This window comes from Eumetopias jubatus, unplaced genomic scaffold (assembly GCF_037043125.1).
Source record: "Eumetopias jubatus isolate StellerSeaLion01/CBP00866 unplaced genomic scaffold, mEumJub1_p1.0 scaffold_15, whole genome shotgun sequence".
In the NCBI taxonomy this organism is placed as follows: domain Eukaryota; kingdom Metazoa; phylum Chordata; class Mammalia; order Carnivora; family Otariidae; genus Eumetopias; species Eumetopias jubatus.
This window is the reverse complement of record NW_028274821.1, coordinates 91,785,321-91,805,257: the sequence shown is the minus strand read 5'-3', so window position 1 is coordinate 91,805,257 and position 19,937 is coordinate 91,785,321. Positions and strand designations below refer to the sequence as shown.

The 19,937-nt window shown below is 60.4% G+C and overlaps 1 protein-coding gene across 1 annotated transcript in view; it reads right to left on the bottom strand.

Moving 5' to 3' along the window:
* ADAMTSL2 (ADAMTS like 2) overlaps positions 1-19,714 on the bottom strand; it is a 32,126-nt gene extending 12,412 nt beyond the window's left edge. Inside the window, exons 1-10 of the mRNA XM_028093427.2 lie at positions 19,625-19,714; positions 18,908-19,050; positions 17,679-17,754; positions 16,373-16,475; positions 15,730-15,875; positions 15,468-15,591; positions 12,832-12,912; positions 10,155-10,330; positions 3,824-4,172; positions 3,014-3,386 (exon numbers count right to left, since the gene is read on the bottom strand). Coding sequence (XP_027949228.2) covers positions 3,014-3,386; positions 3,824-4,172; positions 10,155-10,330; positions 12,832-12,912; positions 15,468-15,591; positions 15,730-15,875; positions 16,373-16,475; positions 17,679-17,754; positions 18,908-19,050; positions 19,625-19,714 — 1,661 coding nt within the window. The remainder of the gene's footprint in view (positions 1-3,013; positions 3,387-3,823; positions 4,173-10,154; positions 10,331-12,831; positions 12,913-15,467; positions 15,592-15,729; positions 15,876-16,372; positions 16,476-17,678; positions 17,755-18,907; positions 19,051-19,624) is intronic.
* Positions 19,715-19,937: the final 223 nt, after the last annotated feature.

Genomic DNA, 19,937 nt, shown 5'->3' with positions numbered 1-19,937 from the left:
TGACTTGGAGAACATGAATCTTGCCGACTGGGTCCCTCGCCCTCCTTCCCGTGGCTTTCAATTCTCCCCAAGAACAGAAAGAGAAGAAAAGATCCCACCCATGCCCCACTGCCCCCCCATGGGGAAGCTGCACCATCTTCAACTAATTACACACTCCTTAGCCAGCAGGCTGCGTGACTCATTCTTGACTCGAGAGAGAGCAGCTTGGTTCAAAATAACCCTTCGGGGTTGAAGCACAAAAGGTATTTCTGGAGGGGCTGCCCACACCTCCCTCTTACATGGGGCCCACGTTGGGCCCAGCAGAGCCCCCCTTGAAAAACCCGGTCCGTATTTGCACAACAATGCAACGCCTGTTCTTGGAAGGAGGAAGCACCCCCAGGATCTCTGAGCCACCAACCCCTCTCCTGCCTCCTTCTGGAAGGACAAGAGTGCCCCTCTCAGCCAGACTCAGTGGGGCTCTAGGCTCAGACAACCCAGGCAGGAGAGTCTTGTTCACAAATGAACCAGCAAGCCTCTTTGCTGTTCTTCCCCGATCCAGGCCGGTGGGGGAGAGAGAGAGAGATAGAGAGAGAGAGAGAGAGAGCCTGTGTCTCCGCGTGCTGGTTCCCAGCGTCTGCTTCTGGTGACCGGGGGGGGGGGGGGGGGGGGCCTCCCTTGATTGTTTGAGGCCGCTCTGAAGAGATGAAAATAACCTTTCCTTTCTGAGCTGCCCCTTTGATTTCGGCCTCTCTCGGAGCAGACGCGACTTCCTGTGTTTGGACAGCGCGCCGCGCCGGGCTATTTTGGCTGGTGGTTTCCCCGCCGCCTCCCTGGGCCCTTTATCTCTAAAGACCATCTTTGGTCTCCGAGCGAGCGGCAGCATCCTTTGATGGCAGCCGGCTGGGGGTGCCGCCCCATCTCCCTGCGCCCGACTGGCCGACTGGCTGACTGGCCGGGGCTTTCTGAGTGTGGACAATCGATTGTATTGATTCCTGAGGCCCAGGGGGAGCCCTGGGGGGCTGAGGAATGGGTAAGAGTCCTCTGGGTTTGGGGCAGGAGAGACACTTTCAGCGTGGCTCAAGGACCCAAAAGCTCGTGCGTGCGTGATCTGGCCTGGGAATCCCGGGCTGCTCGACTGGCGGGCCCTGTGGGGGGTCCTCCCAGCCCTGCACTCAGGGACATGGAACCTGAAGCCGGGAGCAGGTGGGAGACATGTCTGAGTCACACGGGAAGTTGGGTTGGTGACCCAGTTCCCCCGACACTCCTTCCTGAGCTTTCTCCACTCTGTGAGCCACATGAGGCAGCCCGGGCCTCTGTGCCCCCCGGATAAAGCCGTTCAGAGAGGGACGCCGACCTTCTTGGGCACCTGCAAGAGTGCCAGGCCCACCCTGGAGGTTCCGCGGGCTACTGATGGTTCTGTTTCCTGAGTCCTCATTCAAGGCTTCCACTGGGGATAGACTGTAATCCTCTAGGCAGGCCTGGAGCTGACAAGAGGCCGGCTAAAGATGCGGAGACCAGGCTCGGAGCCTCCAGGAACCGGCTCAGTCCCACCAGCAAGGGCTGGCTCATTGTGAACACTGGCCCTTTGCCCATAAACCCCACTCTCAGACTCGAACGTGCACCTGGAAGCGAAGCCTGCCACCCCTCCCTGCCGCTGGGTCCCACATGCCCCCCAGGCCCCATACCCTGCAAGCTTTTGGGTCCCTGGGCTGGTGAGCAGACAGCCCTGGTGGGCCCTGTGGGAAGAAGGGCAGCCACAGAAGCTTCACTCTGTCCACATTTGCAAAGAAGAATTCCACCCAGAGCCTGTTAGAGGTGTCCCAGATTGCGCCCCGGCTGTCCCCTGTGACTGGGCGGGGGGACCTCCGAAAAGAGCTTGAGAGAAGGCACAGGCACCCTCGTAGGCTAAGGGGGGCCGCTTTGCTGCTCTTGTCCCCAGGCTCACGGGTGAGAGGGTCATCCCAACCATGTCACCTTATGAGCAAAGCCCAAATCTTCTATTAAACCCAGTCCCCCAGGGTCCCAAGGATGCCCACCTCTGCATCCTCAGCCCTGGTTAGGGCTCCATTCATGTTTGGTGTCTAAAGTCAAGGGATTTGGGTGGGTCTTCGGAAGACAAAAAAAACCCATTGAGTCCTTCCCCCCTCCAGTCACCGCCCAAGAAGCAGCTGCTGAGCCTGACTCGCTCCGCTTGAGCAGCCTGGGCTGCCGCCTGAACTTCTGGGAAAAGGCGCAGGGACCCTCCCTCGTGGCCATCATGGGCCCAAGGGACTTGTCACCAGGAATCGTCTCCTGGTGGGGATGGTGACAGGCCTGCTCCCAACTGCCTCTGACCCAGAGCCAGCCGTGACTGTCCAGGTATCTGCAAGTGTGGCTGACAAGGTGTCCCTAGGTGTAACTATCCAGACGTCTCCAGGTGTGTCCCTGGCTCTGGGGGCCTGGCCCCAGGTAGACCCTTACTTGACACATCCTAGAGGTAGCTCCAGCCCCTGAAGCAGAAGACCTTATTCCCAGTGCCTGATTCTGGGGTCTCCCCCTGGCCAAGGACCCCACTGGACCTTCCCCGTCTCCTCTCTGGCCTGCAGTGAAGGTTGGTGCTGAGCCACTCCACATTTAGTGAGCAGCCTGGGGTGTCCACCTCACACCCAGCGGCTGTGTGTCCAGACTGTCCAGACTGAGAACCCAGACCTTCGGGCTCTGCGACCCCCTCTGGGTCCCTACAACTGCCCTAACACTCAGGGTGGTTGTGGCCGGTGTTTCCACGCACGTGGATGCTTGACCCGAGCTTGGCTCATGAGGACCGCTCAGAACGGTTCTCCTCCTCCTCCCCCCACAGCGTTGGAGTCACACATGGGCGCTCAGCACCCCCTCTGCCTCACGGGCCAAACTTGCGGGAAGGACTCCCTAGGACCCAGGCTTCTGACCTCCTACTCAGATCCAAGGGGGCGGGGGAGGCTGGGCAGGAGTGGCTCTCTCCCACTGCCCCGGGGTCTGGCCTCACCCACCAAGCCCTACCAGCAGCCCCAGCTCCTACCTGGCCTTGTGAGTCCTGTTCCCAGCCATGGTCGGGAGGCTGGCACTGGCGTTCGGGAACGGGGCCTCAGAGGAGGTGTTGGTCACTCTGTCGTTGCTCAGCTCCAGGTAGGACCCATTGAGCAGGTAAGCCCCGGCTCCCTCGTTCTCATCGTAGTCCACGTAGAGGCTCTCGGCCGGGGAGCTCCTCGGCGCGCCCTGCACAAAGATGCTGTTGCCGGTCTCGTTGAAGGGGAGCTCCCTGGAGTCGGAGCCTGCGCCCAGGAGCTGGTCGGAGATGACATTGGCAGAGAGGAGCCGCTGAGAGGCGAGACGCGCATCCACCTCGTGGTCATTCTTGTCTCCCGCGAGGGCCGTCCCGGTGGCATTGCCGTCTACGAGGGAGACAGGTGGCTCACTCTCAAGTGCTCCCCTGTGAGGGCGCCAGGGCTGCCCATGGGGGCGGGGGACGATGGGGTAGCAGTGTGACTGGCAGCAAAGACCCGAACCGGGAGCCTCCCAGAGGCAGGTTTCTGCCCAGGGAGCGGACTCAGACCACCAGGTCGAGGTGTGCGTGTCAGCGGGCCTGGGTAATGTCTTGCAGGGAAATCTGCTTGACCTCTGCAGCGGAGTAAATAGGGTCCCCCCAAAACTCATGTCTGCCCCGAACCTCAGAATGTGAGCTCATTTGAAATGGGCCTGCCTGCCTGCCCCAGCCAGCTGCACGTAGCGAGCCTCTCATCTGCAGGCTGCAGGGGACTGAAGACCCCTTGCCTGGCCAGGGCCCTTCTCCCTAGGAAGCCCCCACCCCAATCCCGTCCCTCCTGGTTACCTCGGAAGCCCTTGCCTCTGGGAGGTCCCTCGCAGGCCCTGCCGCCGGCCTGCTCGCACACCTCGTTGGTCTCCTGGCCCTTGCTCAGACCCAGCTCGATCCCCGGGCCCAGGTGGCCAAACACCCGGTTGTCCAGGCCCAGGCGCTCGGAGGAGGCCTGGCTGTAGAAGGAGCCGTTGTGCCGCAGGAAGCCCAGCAGTGCGGCCCTGTCCAGCTCCTGACTCTCTGCGCTCTCAGACGCGGGCTCGGAGAAGCTGTAGTAGACAGGCTGGATGCGGTGGGTGTGCGGCGGCTGCAGCAGTGTGTACTCGAAGGTGATGGAGGGGCTTTTGCCATTCTGGTTCCACACCTGGGGAGGAGAAAAGCGGGACCCCACCCCTTCCGCACAGGCCTGGAGGGGCTGCCGAGTGCCCACCAGCCCCTAGGGGAGAGAGGCACTTTTGTCCCGAGCTGCCAGACGCGTTCCCTGCCCTGGCCCATAGCTGAGTCCTTCCCAAGGACCTGCCCTTGACCAAAGAACGGGGCCTCCACCCAGGCTGCACCTCGCCCCTGGGGCAGCCCGCACCCAAAGCCTGGCGAGCAGGGGCACACCCAGGGAGGGGGCAGAGGGAGCTGTCCACCCCAGGTACAGGCCACAGAGGGTGCCCAGAGGATGTTCTACAAGTAATAGAGTCAACTGAAACCTGATCTGCATTTTATTCTCACCACGAGCCAGAAATCCCACGGATATAGCTCTGGGAGAAAGTGCCAACACGCCACCAGGTTGGTTCTTGGAAGCTTGGAGAAAGGAGGCCAACGCTAAATGGAGGATAAAGCCGTGGCAGATGATGGGAGCATAAAGAAAGGCTGCAAAACCCACCAGGTGACTCTTTCTGGTCGGAGCACCTGGGGGACATTCTGCTCACCAGAGCTAAAGGACATGTGCCCGTGAGGAGGCGCTAGCATCACTTGGAGGGACGCCGTTAAGTGTCCACGGGCCGGGGCAGATGGCAGGACATGCTGTCATAGACCCAGACTCCCCACGATCATCGGAACAAGGGGGGCTGCCATGGTGGCCGGGAGGCCTGCCTCTGTACACAGCTAATAGGATAAAGGACTCCCAGGGGACAAATAAATGGGCCCAGGAAAGAGGCTTCTCAATCTGTAAGATCGAAAGCTAATCAAGAGTGGATATTCGGCGGGGGCTGGGGGAAGCCCCGCCCGATTTCCTGGGCCAGCATTCAGACCCACGGTCCACTGAATGACGGAATGGCCAGGTCCCTGGGAAGAAGGAACCACAACGAATTTATATGGTAAAGATTCCCCGCCCCTGTTCTTCTCCCAAAGAGCCGACAGTCATTGACTTGGTTAACTGTCCGCTGGAGAAATGGGTAGACATTTGGGAACAAGGGTCCAGGTTGTCACAGTTAATCAGGGACCCAAAGCATCATCGCTGCCCCCTGTTAGTATGAGAGCATGTGGGTGACTAGTGCCCCAACTATGGCCCAGGTCTAGCTCACAGTGTGTCCACTGGATCCAAGGCTTTCTCCGGTTCCCAGTGCATGGCTGGTAGCCGGCTCCTCAGCCTGTCGGGTAAGAGCTACCGTAGCGGGGAGAGCCACACAGAAGCCCGTGACCCTGACCCCTGACCCCCATCCCCATCTGAGAGAGGAAACCAAAAACAATATTGCATCCTGGGGAAATTACAGAGATTAGTGCCATTCCTAATGGCCTGAAGGATGCAAGGCAGGGATCCCCCATACCCCCCACCTAACTCAAGAGTTTGGCCCCTATGAAAACAAGACAGATCCAGGAGGGTGGCAGGGAGCCCCCCCCAAACCCACCCAAGCAGAAGCCCCAGCTGCGACCTGTGACAGAGACAGTGTTTTTCCTGGAGCCGATTAACATGACCTCAGGTTGATCACATGTGACCCCTCGTGGGGCAAATACCTTCTTTTCTATCCCAGCTGGAGAGAAGAGGTTTTTGTTCACCTGGGGTGGACAACAGCACACGTTTGCAGTTTCGCCCAGGGCTGGGTTCACCACCCCCCACTCCCTGACATGGTACAGCGCAAGGGGGTCTGGACCATTCTACAGAACATCACACGGGTCCTCTTCGTTGATGACGTCATGTCTACCAGACCAGCTGAGCAGGAAGTGGTGTGGGAGGCCTCGGTAAAGCATATATATTCCAGAGGATTGGAAGTTAAACCCTATAAAGATTCAGTGCCCCGCCCCCACCAGCGAACACTCCAGGGCTCAGTGGTCTCAGGCATGCCAGGACATCTCCTTGAAAGTAAAGGACACATTATTGCATCTCATTTCCTCCCTTATGAAGAAGAATTTGGGACATAGCATATTACTACGTATCTGGGAATTCTTGTCCCGTCCATATACTGGGTGTCATAATAAGCTGCCGGCTTGGTGGGGGTCCTGGGGAGAAGGTGCTCTGCGGCAGGTCTAGGCTGTGGGGTAAGCAGTAACAGAGATATCCGGGGAAAGACGTCGTGTGGAATATCTGGCCAGCCTCGAAAGGAGAGTCACAGCGTCGTCCCCTAGCATTCTAGAGCAAGGCCAATGCACCCATGACAAATAACTATACATCTTTTGGGAAAGAGCTTCTGACGCACTACCAGGCCCTACTATAGATGGAACCGAGTGACCCCAGGCCATCAAGGGACCCATGCAGCCAGAGCTGAACTCCACTTAACTACTCAGCGGGGAGGGCCCTGCAGCGATCCACAGTAAGAGGGGAGCGTCACATCCAGGATTAGGCACAATCAGAGCAGAAGGGCCAGAAGCCTGAATCAGCAGGTGACCGGAATCCTCAGCATCCAAGCCCCCTACCTGGCATCTCTTAGCTCACAGCCATGGCTGTGTGAGGTACCATTAGGATGAAGTCAGGGAGGAGAAAAATGGCCACGCTTGAGCCTGAGATAGGTCAGCTAGGTGTGGGGGTATGAGCTGAAAACGGGACCTGCTTCACTAGAGCCCCATTCAGGGGTGGCTTCGAAAAACTGCAATGAGGGGAAATCCTCCCAACAGGCTTTACGCAGTGCATGCGGTGTGATCATCTAATTTGTAGGAAATACAGAGTAGCCCAAGGTGAGAACATGTACTGACTCGCGGCGGGCACATGGTTTGGGTGGTGGGTCAGGGTCCTGGTGGAAAAGGGGTGTAAGATTGGGGATGAAGAGGCCTGGAGTAGGTACCTGAGGATGGATCCATGGGGCATAAGATGCGAATCGCTTGTGTCACTTGTTAACGAACACCGGGGAGCATCCCCCACGGGAGGGCACTGAGCCACCGAGTTATAGGTGGAATGGCTGTGCCGGTTGATCCGGGCCAGCCTCTGCCATCAGTCTGCCCACTGATGGCAGGACAGGTGCATGCACGGAATAGCCATGGTGGCAAGGTGGAAACTATGCATAGGCCCAAGGGCATGGGTGCTCACCCGCCAAGCTGCTCTAGCTACTCCCACTACTGAAAGCCCAGCCATCCAGTGCTGACACTCAGGCTAGCTCGCAGCCTCAAGGGACCATCGGCTCTCTGACGGCAAGTCGATTGCAGGAGACCCCTTCTATCCCAGTAGGGGGAGTGATAGATTTTCTGACAATGAGGTTGCCTTTCCTGCCCACAGGGCCTCACCCCCAAACCCAAGGGCTCACAGAGCATTTGATCGGCTGAGACAGGACACCAGATGACACTGCATTGGACAAGGGACCTGCTTTCTAGCAAAAGAGGCGCCACGGCAGGCACATGACCATGAGATCCACCGGGCCCAGGCTAGGCTGCGTCACCCAGAAGCTGCCAGCCTGACAGAGCAATGCAAGGTGGAGCCCCAGTGCACTTGGAGACAGCAGCACTGAGTGAGGATATGAGGCACCGGGGCGGGGACGGGTGGGGGCACCCTCCGTGAGGCGACATCCCGGGTCCCCAGTGGGCAGACGCGTGGCTCTGGGAGGCACAGAATGGAAGTCGCTGTGGCCATCATTCCCCGGGACCCAGTGGACATTTGGGATTTCCGGCCCCTGGGGCTCCTAGGGTCCACAGTCTGCAGGTTGTGCTTGCCAGAGGAGGGGCACTGCCACCAGGAGACACGGCAAGAATGTCACTCAACTGTCAGCTCTGATTGCCACCTGGTCCACTCGGGCACCTTGTGTCAGGACAGCAGCAGGAAAGGAGTGGCCGCCCTGGCGGGGAATTGACCCTGACCACCAAGGGCGTGTACGGATGCTTCAACCCTAGAGGCAGAGAATGTATATGGTTCCTTGCTGGCTCAGAGGGGCACCCCCTGCTCTCCCCCTGCCCATTTTTGATGGTAACTGGATAAGAATGGGGATGGAAAAGGGCCTGGAGACCAGGAGCCCAGACCCCTCAGGTAAGAGGGACTGGGACACCTGGCCAGGTGAGCCACCTAGACTAGCAGAGGGGAGTCTAGAGTGGCTAGCGGAGGAGGCAAGTCTTAGGATTCGGCAGCAGCCCCTGGACGAGCTGCAGTCCCTCCTACCAGCCTTCCCTGTGAGGCTCCCCGGGAAGAAACCAAACAGAATTCTAGAGCTCGTCCTGCCAAGGTAAACTTGGTCTATAAAGCAAATGGATACGGGTGGGTGCGGTGGCATGCCCCCGGACCCCGGCGTTCAGTGAGCTGCCTGGAGCGTCTCTGGACGGTTCACAGCAAGCCCTGGCCCAGGAATTAACCTCATCCAAAGAGAGCTGCCTCTCCCAAGTTCATGCCCGTCCCTGTGGCTTCCGGCAACCAGGCTGTGCCTCTCTGCCTCAACTCGAGATGACTCTGAGGGGCCACTACAACCCCAGGGCCCCTGGGGGGTCAGCTGAAGCGCCACATCTCCCTCTGTCCCCCACACCCCCTCACAGAAGCTGCTGCTGAGACCACACCCGAAACCCCACTGCACACAGACCTCTGTCCCAGGGTCTGTGTCCTGGGACCCTGACCTGCAACACGCCTCCTCCAGCTGGGGGTGAAGCCCAGCGGCCAGTCTGCCTCAGGGGCAGCTCCCACAGAAGGTGGAGAAGACTGTGGCCCCCAGGAGGTTCTGGGGGCCATCCAGGGAAGCTCTTCAGCCAAGAAGCAGAGTGGGCAGGTGGGGGCAGCACCCCCGATTAGAGACCCCTCCAGCACAGCACTTAAACAACTGGCTCTAGCACCAGGCTGACCTGGGCTCAAACAGAGTGGTGGGTGCCACGGACCGGACTGTGTCCGGGCAGGTCACTGGCTCTGCGTGCCCAGGCCTTTCCTCTAAAGGGAGGATGTGAGTGCCCACCCTGGTGGGATTTGAAAGTCAAATCAGGTCAGGTGGGTGGGTTCTGTCCCCACCATGTCCCTCAGCTTCCACAAAAGCCGGCAGACCTTGAAAAACTTCAGAACTGCCCATCTGGACGTCACCTGATTTCAGTGACAAGTCCTCTCCCGTTTTCTCGGTGCTGGGGCACCAAGTGGCAATGGCACTCATTTCTAGACACTAGCCATGGGAAAACTCCTAGCAAGCTGAGCAGAGCAGGGCCAAACTCTCCTGCTCTCTGCTCTCTCCCTGCCATGCCCCCAGAAGCTGGGAACATCCTAGAGGGGCAGTGAGGGGTGGAGCAGGGGCCACGAGCATTGCCCTGGTCCCCCAACATCGAGGACCCGGCAAGAATGCCCCACTGCCAATGGGGCCTGGGGCAGGGAACTAGGCAGGGGGTATAAACATCCAACTGTGGAGGTGGGGTATAAACACCTTCACCCCGGAACCCCAACTAGCTTCCTGTCCTCAGCAACTCCTGCAGATGCTGCTGACGGCAGTTTCCTACTATGCAGATCCACCAGGGTTGCTAACAGCGGTGGAAGGAAGGAGGGAAGGGAGGGAGAGAGGGAAGAAGGAAAGAAGAAGTGAGTGAAGGAGTGAGTTAATGAGTGAGTGAGTGAGTGAGTAAATGAGTAAATGAAAGAATGAATAAGTGAATGAATGAATGAGTGAGCAAAGTCAATGAAAGAGTGAATGCATGAAAGAATGAGAATGAATGAGTGAAGTCGATGAATGAGTGAATGAATGAATGAGAACGAATGAATGAATGAGTGAGTGAGTGAGTGAGTGAATGAGTGAAGGACCAAACCACCAACTACTGGGGTGAGGGCTGAGACAGTGGGTGGCCGGCTGAGCAAGTGACCGAGTAAATGAAGTAATGCATCAATGGGTTGTTGGAGACTAAGTGAAGGAATTAGACCCAGGCGGTGGGTTGAGTGAGGCAGTGACCAGGAGACCCCGCCAAGCTGGCCGGAGGTGCTGCTGTGTGCGCCCGCGCCCTGGGGCCCCTGCACGGCGCCGCAGGCCCCAGGGCCCGGCTCACCCACCATGACATTCAGGCCCTGGTTGGTGGGCCCCTGAGCCACGATGTACTCGATGCCGGTCTCGTAGACGTCCATGGGCCGCCGGTACTTGACCACGGTACCCGCGATGTTGAAGTTCTTGGGGCTGTCCACCTTGAAGTTGCCGTTGAAGAAGTAGTAACCAGCTTCATCTGCAAGAGCTGAAAGGGCAAAGCCGCCCCGTCACCTGAGCTGGCTGGGCTAGAGGGCGGCGGAGGGACAGGGAGTAGCCCACCTCACCCACTCAGGCAGCCTTGGCCAGCTCAGCCCTGTGACCCGCCCGGGGACACTCCCTGTTGTCGGGGAGGCCAGTGCTCCGACCGCGTCCACGTGGCCCTGGCCTGGGAATGCTAAGGAGGCATGAACACTTCCCCATCAGCCTGGATTGTCCAGGAGATGGAGCTGGCCCGGCCTGGGGCCCTAGGTGGTCCCGTCTGGCCACCCCTAAAGAGGCGTGATGAGTAGCATCAGGACTAAGGGACCAGGTGGACCAGGAGGGATCAGAGCCTGGGGAAGGCACACAGAGGACATCAGGTACTGGCCAGGTCGGCCGATGGCCTGGCCCTGCTGAAAACTCACTGTGTCACCCTGGGTGAGTTGCCCCCCACCCAACTTCCCACCTTGGAAAAGGGACCCCACATGGGGAGGGGACCCCAGGGACCCCGCAGGGCACACCCTGAGTGACACTGCAACCCTGGCCCGACTGGCTTGGGATGGTGTCCCAGCGGCCCCAGCAGGCCCTGCCAGACCACCCCAAGCCTACCAGCTCCCTGCTGTCACGGGGAGCCCTGACTTTGTAGCCAGAGCCACCGTGACCAGACTGACCATTTACCCAATCGATCCATTCTCCCAGGCGTGGCCGAGGGCGGCCCGGGCACATGCTTAGTCACCCTCTCATTGAGACGGGGTGTGGGTGGACACTTGGAACAGAGGACCTCTGAAGGCTGGCCGCTCCCAGGGCCTGACCCGGGCCTGATGACGCCCAGACAGCAGGAACGTGCGTGCAACCCTCAGCAGCCCGTCTCCTGCCAGCCCCAGAGGCCAGAATAACCGCCGGGAGCTGGGGCGATCGTTCGGGGCAGCTGGCCCACCCTGGGGCTGCAGAGGGCCAGCGGAGGGGCTGGGGGCCTCGGGCCCAGGGGGTGGGGGTGAGGAGGCGGGCTCCATGCTGGGGGACAGCGTGCCTTTCAGAGGCTGTCCTTAGAGCTAGTTCCGGAAACTGGCCCGCGGGTGGGGAAGAGCTCCATTTCCAGAGCTCCTGATGCAATCGGAGCAGAGGAGCTGGGCCATTCATTTATTATCAGGCAGACGCAACAAGCAAGACACGTCTGCTGGAAAAAACACCCTCAACGCAGCAACGTCAGAAAATAGCGTGAATGACCGCCCAGGCTGTGCACCGTGGGGCGCGTGCCGGGGCCTGGCTGGCTGGGCCCGGCCGCCAGGTATGTGCACAGGGTTAAATCCCCGGCCGGCATCCAAAGCCTGTTTCCTGACAGTAATGACCTTCCTTCCTGCGGCTCTCCCGGTGCTCGGAGGCTGTCCTTGCTGTTTCCACGCGTCTGGTTCAAGAGCGATTACTCTGCAGCCAGCTCTGAGAACACGGTGTTTCCTGGCCTCGCCACCCTCCCAGCGGGGGACAGAGCCACCGGCCTGGCAGAGGCCTGGCTCCTGAGCCGGGGTGGCGGGGTCTGGGGCCTGGGGCCTGGAGTGGGCGGAGCTGTTGGCAAGGGGGCTGGAGCTCGGGGGCCTGAAGGGCAGAGAACCCCAGCCGGGTTCCCCCTTGGGGACGGTTGGCAGAGTCCCTGCCCACGGCAGCCCCTGAGAAGGCTGGGTGTCAACCCCACCAGTCCTGGCTCTCACGCACTGCCCTGAGATGCAGGGAAGTGAGCCAGGCGTTGGGACCAGCTTCCCTGCCTGGGTCCCCAGGCTGCCCCCGCATGGGGCAAGGCCAGGTGCAGAGCAGCTTATAGGCGGCAGCACCCACCCACCCCAGCCAGAAGGGCCTCAGGCTGCCTCCCGGGGGTGTAGACAAGGAGGTTGCCAGGCCAACGCTCCAACTACACAGGGAGACTTCCCAGAAATTGTCACCAATCGGGGCCTCGCTGCCTCAGCCACTTATGCAAATCACTCCAGAATCCTCAAGTTGAAGGACCCCTACCCACCATGGTCCAGCCGCCCACCAGAGACTATCCAGTGGCCAGAATGTCTACCTGAGAGCAGCCAGGCCTGTGTCTGAATCTCACCTCTGCCTCACATCCCCCATGGCCTCCAACTGGCCACCTATTTGCTCTTGTTCCATCTCCTGAGTCTCACTCTTGTGCCCTGGGTGGAGGGGGTGCAGCCAGAAACCCCACCTCCAGCACCCGCAGCTTTTGCCTGTGCCAGGGTCTCCAGGGACGGGGAACTCCCTATCTGTCCTCACCGGCCCCTCTTTTGTCAAGGAGCCCTGAGTATAGGTCCTTCCACACATGGGGCTGCGGTCAGCTTCCCTAGGACGCCCCCCAACACACATGGACACACCTAGGTCAAGTTCTGGCTCCTGGGGCCTGACCCTTTCCTGCGGGATGGATCCAGGGTCAAATGCCCCTCCTGCACCCATACGTTTTGCCCCCTACAAAACCACAAGCCCACGCGAGGCAGCACCCAGGCCCTACACACGTACCCAGGACATCAGCAGACTTCTTCCGCTCCACGATCTGGATGTCTCGGGCACCGGCCGGGATATGGGTGACGAGAGAGTAACCTGGGGGAAATCGGATGATAGTGAATAGCGGGTAGGCTGTGGCCACCACCTCTAGGTTGGAAAGTTGCCACCCTCCCGTGCTCCTGGTGGGTGAGGGGCTAAGGCAATCCCCCCCTCAACGGCTGCACCCAGGCCCAAGACCCAGGTCGAAGGCCCTGCAGGAAAGCCCCGTGCCACCGGAGGGCTGCCCTGCCACCTGGTTTCCATGACCCTCTCCTACCAAGGTCACGGGTGACGCTCATCAGTCCCTGCCCCAGTCCCTCTGGAGGGACTCCATAGACCATAGACATCTTAAATCTGCCAGAATCGAGCAGACTTAGGTCCTACTCTGCCACGTGTCACCGAGCTGGTCCTGAGCCCCTGGGCCTCAGTCTTCTCGTCTGTGCACAGGGACACTGGCTCCCACTCTAGGCCATGTGAGGAGATTTCTGCAGGGCACAGAGCCTTGCCCCAAGGGCCCTGTCACAACTATTATTTTAAAAACCCATGTTGTCACAGCGTCACGAGGATTTTAAACTCTTGCTGCATTCGAAGATGTGCATGAGGGTGCACAGCTGAGGGCCTGTCACGGAGGATGGGAGGAAGCCATGGGGACCCTCCACAGAGATGCCCAACGATGCAACCAAGGGTCTTGGGGGGCTGGGGCTGAGGAAGGGAGAGGTGCTGCCAGCAGGAGGTAGAGGGCGCTCTGAGGAGAAGGAGGAAAGATTTTAAAAGCCCAAAGAGAGAAACATCTCCCAGGAGAGAATGGTGACCGTGTTTTCAGAAATCAGGTTTGCGGGGATTGACACCCGTGTCACAGTAGAGTCCACGTGCGCCTGCCCGGGCCTCCTGCAGGCCTGCCTCGCTCTGATTTGCAGGCCCCCAAGGCCCTGAGCTTGTCCCTCCCCACCCGAGGGTGCTACGTGGCCCTTGGCGGGGGCGTGGGGGGCGCTCTGGTCTGCAGAGGGGGCCCATCCCCGTGGTGTCAGCCCCCTCACAGCGGCTGAGCCCAGGCTCCCGGTGTGCTGGGCTGGGGGCAGACAGAGCAGGGGGTAGGTGCACGCTAGCCCACCCGCCTCAACGGTGTCTCCGGGCAAACCCACAGTACGAAGAGCAGTAAAACGAACAGGAGAGGACTTGGTTTGTCATTTATCTAAATGTAGGGTCCAATACATTCCCTTTTAAATCAGCAGCCGGCTCACAAGGTTCCTGCGCATTTAATAACAGCTCTGGATCCGAGCAGGGCTGGTGCCACAGTGAGCGCGCACGCACATTTATCAGGAAGCGTACCGACCACGGTGCTTAGGACCACGGACCCCAGAGCCAGGCTCTCTGGGCTCAGACCCTGCTCTGCCACCTCTGGCCGTGTGACCTCACGCTGGTTTCTTCGCCTCTCTCTGCCTGTGTCCACACCTGCCATGTGGCACGCCTGGCACTACCTGACTGGCAATGTTCTGAGGTGTGAAAGCCTGGACTTGGACTTGGCAGGAAGGACTTGGCAGACGTAGCGGGGGTTGGAAGTGTCAGCCTCCAGCCCCCCAAGGGGGAGTTCCGTGGGGCACGGACCTTGTCTCCCGGGCCTTCGTGTAGCCCCCAGAACATGGCCGTGGGTGCTCAGACAGAGACGCACTGCCATCAACATGCCCCAGGATCTGGGAGAAAGTGGCCTCCGCCTGCCGCGCTGGCTACGTGTTCTTCAGACCCCCGTCTGGCTGCTCTGCCCTGGGCCCTCCATCTCAGACACTCCCTGCTACCCTCACCCTGTCCCTCCTCAGTCCGTCATGCCCATCCCTAGGTCCCACGTCCACGCCCTATCCTTAACTCTGAAATTACCCCTCCTGTGGGGGTAGGACCTCCAGGACGTGGCCGGGGTCCTGAAGGCCACGGCCAGGGTGGCTCCAACTAGTCCAGACTTGCCCAGCCTCCCTCGGGAACCTTGAGCAGGAACTCCCACAGTGGGCCTCGGTTTCCCCATGTGCCGAGTGGGTTTCAAGTGCCCCGCCTTCCCCAGTCTGAGGGCTGTGCTAACCCAGGTTGACCCCACGAGTATTTACTGAGACCCAGCAATGCACTTAGTTCAACACTGAGGGCTAAAGTGCATCGTTCCAAAGTTCCAAGTCCTGTCACATGCTCAGACCCCCTACCTGCCCACCACGGCCCGCCAGCCCGAGCTGAGCCACGCCAAATGGGCACAGCGGACGAACGGACGTGTTGCTGTCCGGGGAAGGGAGGGGCTGGCTCTGGGAATCGGCCTCGGCGCACCTTCAGCCCTCCGAAACTCGGGTTTGAGGGCTTAGGCCCAAGGATCCTCATGCCCAGACTCAAATCTCACATTGGCTGTGCCTCAGTTTCCCCCTTTCAGGTGCTGCTGCAAAGGTCAAACATGACCCCCCAGCCAAGGGTGCACTGAGGCGCCTGGTACTCAGTAGGGACTCAACAAAGAGCCGCCCAGGACTCCTAGCCGAAGGGGGTCTTCCAGAGCGCCTGGCCGGCCCCCCTGGGCCCAGCGGGGAGGATCAGGCGGCCGGCGAGGAAAGGGAACTTACGCGGAGGCGGGGGACGGCGGCTCTTACCGAGGTGGACGTTCCCTTTACGGTAGTTGCCCGTCACGTGGGTGCAGCTGCTACCGTCCCCCTGGCAGACGCCGCACTTGTCCAGTGTGTGGGTGGAGAAGAGCACCCCGTCACAGCCGATGGGCTGCAGGAAGGGAGGCGGAGAGGGCCGCTGGGAGGGCGCTGAGCCCCGGGCCCCGGGGGCCGCCACTGCCACAGGCGGACAGGCGGGGGCGGTCAGTGCAAGGACACCAGCGGGGCTTTTGCTACAATGTTTAACAACCTCACATTTTCCAGACACGCAAACCCCTCGCAGGTCGGTGAGCTTGCAGGACGTGCCGTCGCGGGCGGGGACCATGAGCTGCCGCTGGCCGTCCACGGTGGTGCAGTGCAGGTCGCATGGCTTGCTGGAGATGTGGACGTAGTCGTCTGATGGGGAGATGGGCTCTCAGGGCGGGTGGGGGGGGCGGCGGGATTCAGGGCCTTCCGCTCGCCCTCTCACGGAGACCGAGTTCCTCCCGCCCGTGGCACAGGTGGACGAACTCAGGCCTGGAGGCTGCAAGGGGCTTGCCCAGGGTCTCAGCGGCAGAGAGAGACCCAGATGCTGGGGGTCTGGCGCAGCCCAGGCTCCACGAGTTCCAGCCTCTGCCTCCTTGTGGGTGGGGGGCAGTTCCCAACCCTCAGCAGGCCTGAGCCAACTGCTGGCCCTGGGCTATGGGTCCTGGGCACCCCGGAACTTACTCCATGAGTGAGAGAGACCCTCATGTTCACTGTTGCCTGCGACCTTGGACAAGACCCCTCCCTCTGGGCTTCACCTTCCCGCCGGCCCGCCCCAGAAGGGAGCCATCGGGTGTGGGCCCTTCCGGGGGGCTGGGGGGGGCGCCCCTGCCCTCTGCCCCCTCTCTGGGTGGTCCCAGGCCGGGTACCGGGATACAGGGGCTTCCACTGGTGCGTCCGCCCGTCGTACACGCGGGAGTTGAAGGAGATGCACTGCTCCTCTCGGAAGCTCCTCCCGTCCGGCGGACACTCCTGCGGGGCGAGAGACAGGAGGCTCCAGGAGGAACTCGGCCCGACAAAGGCATTTTTGTCCGGGCTGAGCAGGAAGCGGCTGCAGCCGGGATGGCCGGGCCAGTGCCGAGGCCCGCGTGGTGGCCTCTCGTTCCGCCTCAGTGTCACTCGCTCTCTGGACGGAGCAAGGACAAGCAGGAGGACAGCTGCTGTCCCTCAAGCACGTACACGCGTGGGCCCTCCTCGTGTGCTGGGTGGGGTCCGTTCACGTCCCTACCACCCCGGCCTCCTCCCCAGACGCCGCGGGGCGGGGAAGGCACACCTGGCCCGGGGGGTGCTCGTGCTGGCCCCCACTCTCCCCGGGCAGAGGCCCACCTGGCTGTCCGCAGCTATGGCCGCGGTGCAGGAACATGGCTCATTGGCTGAAGATGGGCTTGAGTTCATGGAAGAGGAACCCCCAGGGTGGAAGGAGAGAGGCCTGGGAGTGGGGGGGGGCAACTGGTCACTCTGGGCCAGAACCCGGACTTAGGTGGGCCTCCCTCCAGAGCTCATGAGCATCCAGGAGGGGAGCGGACCTGTGATGCCAACACAGGCCCTAACTCCCCGTGTGTGCGCACATGCAGGGGCACTCAGCCCCACGGACACCGGGTCACCAGGACAAGAAGACCTCAGTGGCTTGCTGTCTTTCCACCCTGTGCCCAGGAGTTCAGGTTCAGACTGGCTTGGGCCCCATTGAAAGCCGCCTGGAGGCTGAGCCTGAGTCGGTAACTCCTGCCTCTCCCTGCCCCCCCCCACGGAGGCTGACGGTGCCAGGGCCTGGGGAGCTGGAGTGGGCTGCAGTGGGACTTTCCACAGGTGGGAACGGGGATGCCTAGTGACCGTCCGTCTCCTGGTGAGCACCTGGCATAGGACTTGGGAGCAGAGTGGGGCTGTGGCCAGAGATCTCAAACCTTGAGGCTACACTCGGAGCCCCCCCCGCCCCAGCAGAAGTAAGGCCTCATCCCTGGGAGTGTGGAACACATGGGGGGCAGGGCAGGACAGATTTGATCGGAGCCAGGAAAGGGGCTCTGAGCCCAGGACCGCTCACCATTCTTCTCGTCAACAGGAAATAAGGGGTAGGCCCAGGACAAAGTGGAGGGCCTGGGAGCGACCAAGAAGACACCCAAGGAGACCTGCCTAAGGAGTCTGGGGGGCGGTTTGCAATCACACCAGGCAGGGCCTCACCTGCACTCTGCACAGCTGGTATCGCTTGGCTGTGCCCGTGCAGGTCCTGTTCCCCGCGCCCGTGACAGACGTCCTCCTGGCGGGAAGACACAGGCTAAGCGAGGGTTGGGAGCCACACGCTGGAGGCACCAACCCCGCCCCTACTCCAAACGGCCTCTGGGCCAGGCCCCAGAAGCCCCCCTAATTCTTCTGACCCCCACTGCTCCACTACAGCCCAGGGGAGGGATGACACCCAATTCACCTCTGCATCCCGGCCGCGTAGCCCAGGGTCTCTGTACACAGAACTAATGATAAGATCAAGAACGTTTTCTGTGTCCCAGCCCTAGGCTGGTAGGTAAGTGGGCCTTAGCACGATCTCCACTCCACAGATGAGGGAACTGATGTTCAGAGGGATTAAGTGACTTGCCCAAGGTCACCCAGCCAGGAAGTAACAGAGGCAAGATTTGAACCTAGGTCTGTCCGATGGTAACCATTGGACCCTATGTTTTCCCCCATGTTTATTCAACTCAGGTCTTCAGAAGAGAAGGCCAGGGAGGAGCTCACCACTCATTAAAAGTCCCAAGAAGGGGCGCCTGGCTGGCTCAGCTTGTAAAGCATGCCACTCTTGATCTCAGGGTCAGGAGTTCAAACCCCACGTTGGGTCTAGAGCTTGTGAAACCAAGCAAGCAAGAAGAAGGAAAGGAAAGGAAAGGAAAGGAAAGGAAAGGAAAGGAAAGGAAAGGAAAGGAAAGGAAAGGAAAGGAAAGGAAAGGAAAGGAAAAAGGAAAGGAAAGGAAAGGAAAAAGGAAAGGGAAGAGAAGGGAAGGGAAGGAAAGGAAAGGAAAGGAAAGGAAAGGAAAAAGGAAAAAGGAAAAAGGAAAGGAAAGGAAAGGAAAGGAAAGGAAAGGAAAGGAAAGGAAAAAGGAAAAAGGAAAAAGGAAAGGAAAGGAAAGGAAAAAGGAAAGGGAAGGGAAGGGAAGGGAAGGAAAGGAAAGGAAAAGAAAAAGAAAAAGAAAAGAGAAAAAAAAATCCCAGGAAATGGATCCTGCTCTCACGAAAGTGCTGTCCGCAGCACCCCGGAGCAGGATGAACCCCAGGACATGGTCGCCCAGGACCTGATAGGCCAGCAAAAAGCCTGTCGTTCACCTGGCCTACACTGCCTCAAACGGAAGACCCCTCCCAGCCTGAGACACCACACCACCCCCACCCGCCGCGTCACCTGCTGCCCCACCCCCACACCAGCCCCGAACCTCTGCTGCAGGCAGTGCCGCTCCTGGGACGTCACCCCAACCCCACAGCTGCGGGAGCAAGCCGTCCACTTGGTCCACTCTCCCCACCAGTAGGCGGTGGCGTCAGTGCCCCCTTCCAGGCTGTTGGACGTTGGGCTGTTGTCCTGGGCGACAGTCCCCACAGATGATTAGAAGGCTGGAGCACCGGGCAGGACTGGCCTGCCATCCCCTTGCCCTGGTCAGGAGGAAACAGCCCCCAGATGCCCGCCGGCTGGGTCACTCGGCACCCTGGCCCACATCTCCAGGGTGGTCTTGGAGGGAACTCCCCGGAAGTCATGGGCGTTGGGTCTGCCCAATCTTGAGATCTGGAACATCCTGGGGGCTTGATGGGAACGTGAGGCTGCACCTAACTGTCCTTGCTTTCTTTCTCCTGAGGAGCCTGGGCCCCGGCCTGGGTTTTGCAGGACATAGCAGCCCCCTCTACACGCCTCGCCGCAGGCCTTTGCTTGGAAGGAAATCGTCAGCCCCCTCCAACCTCATCCTGCCAAGTCAGCGAGGGATTCAGAGTGGCCAGGGCCCCCGCTTAGGGGCTGGTCTGACCGGCTTGTAAGACACGTTCCCAGGAGCTGAGTGGGGGCTCCAGGAGTGCATGAAGGGATCCCCGGACACCTGCCCCACACCTGCCACACTCCCTCCAACCTCAGCCCCTCTGGGTGAGGGACCCTGCTCCCCACTCACCGTGGCCCCAGTAGATGCCACACCCCCAGCCAGAAGTGCCACAGCCAGCAGGCACCAGACCCAGCGTGAAGGCTGCCGTCTGCCGTCCATCCTAGGAAGCAAGGCCACTCACTGTCACTGCTAGGCCAGGCCCAACTCCCCTGACAGCTGACAAGGAAGAGGGAAGAGCCCTTGGGGCCCACCCAGAACTGAAGCCCAGAGGCTATCTGGGATTGATTGCTAGTGGCTGCCTGGTGGCCCTGTTGGGAGAGGTTGGTGAGTGATTAAAGATGCCTGCCACAGGCACGAGCACCACAGGTGGTGGTGTGCTTGC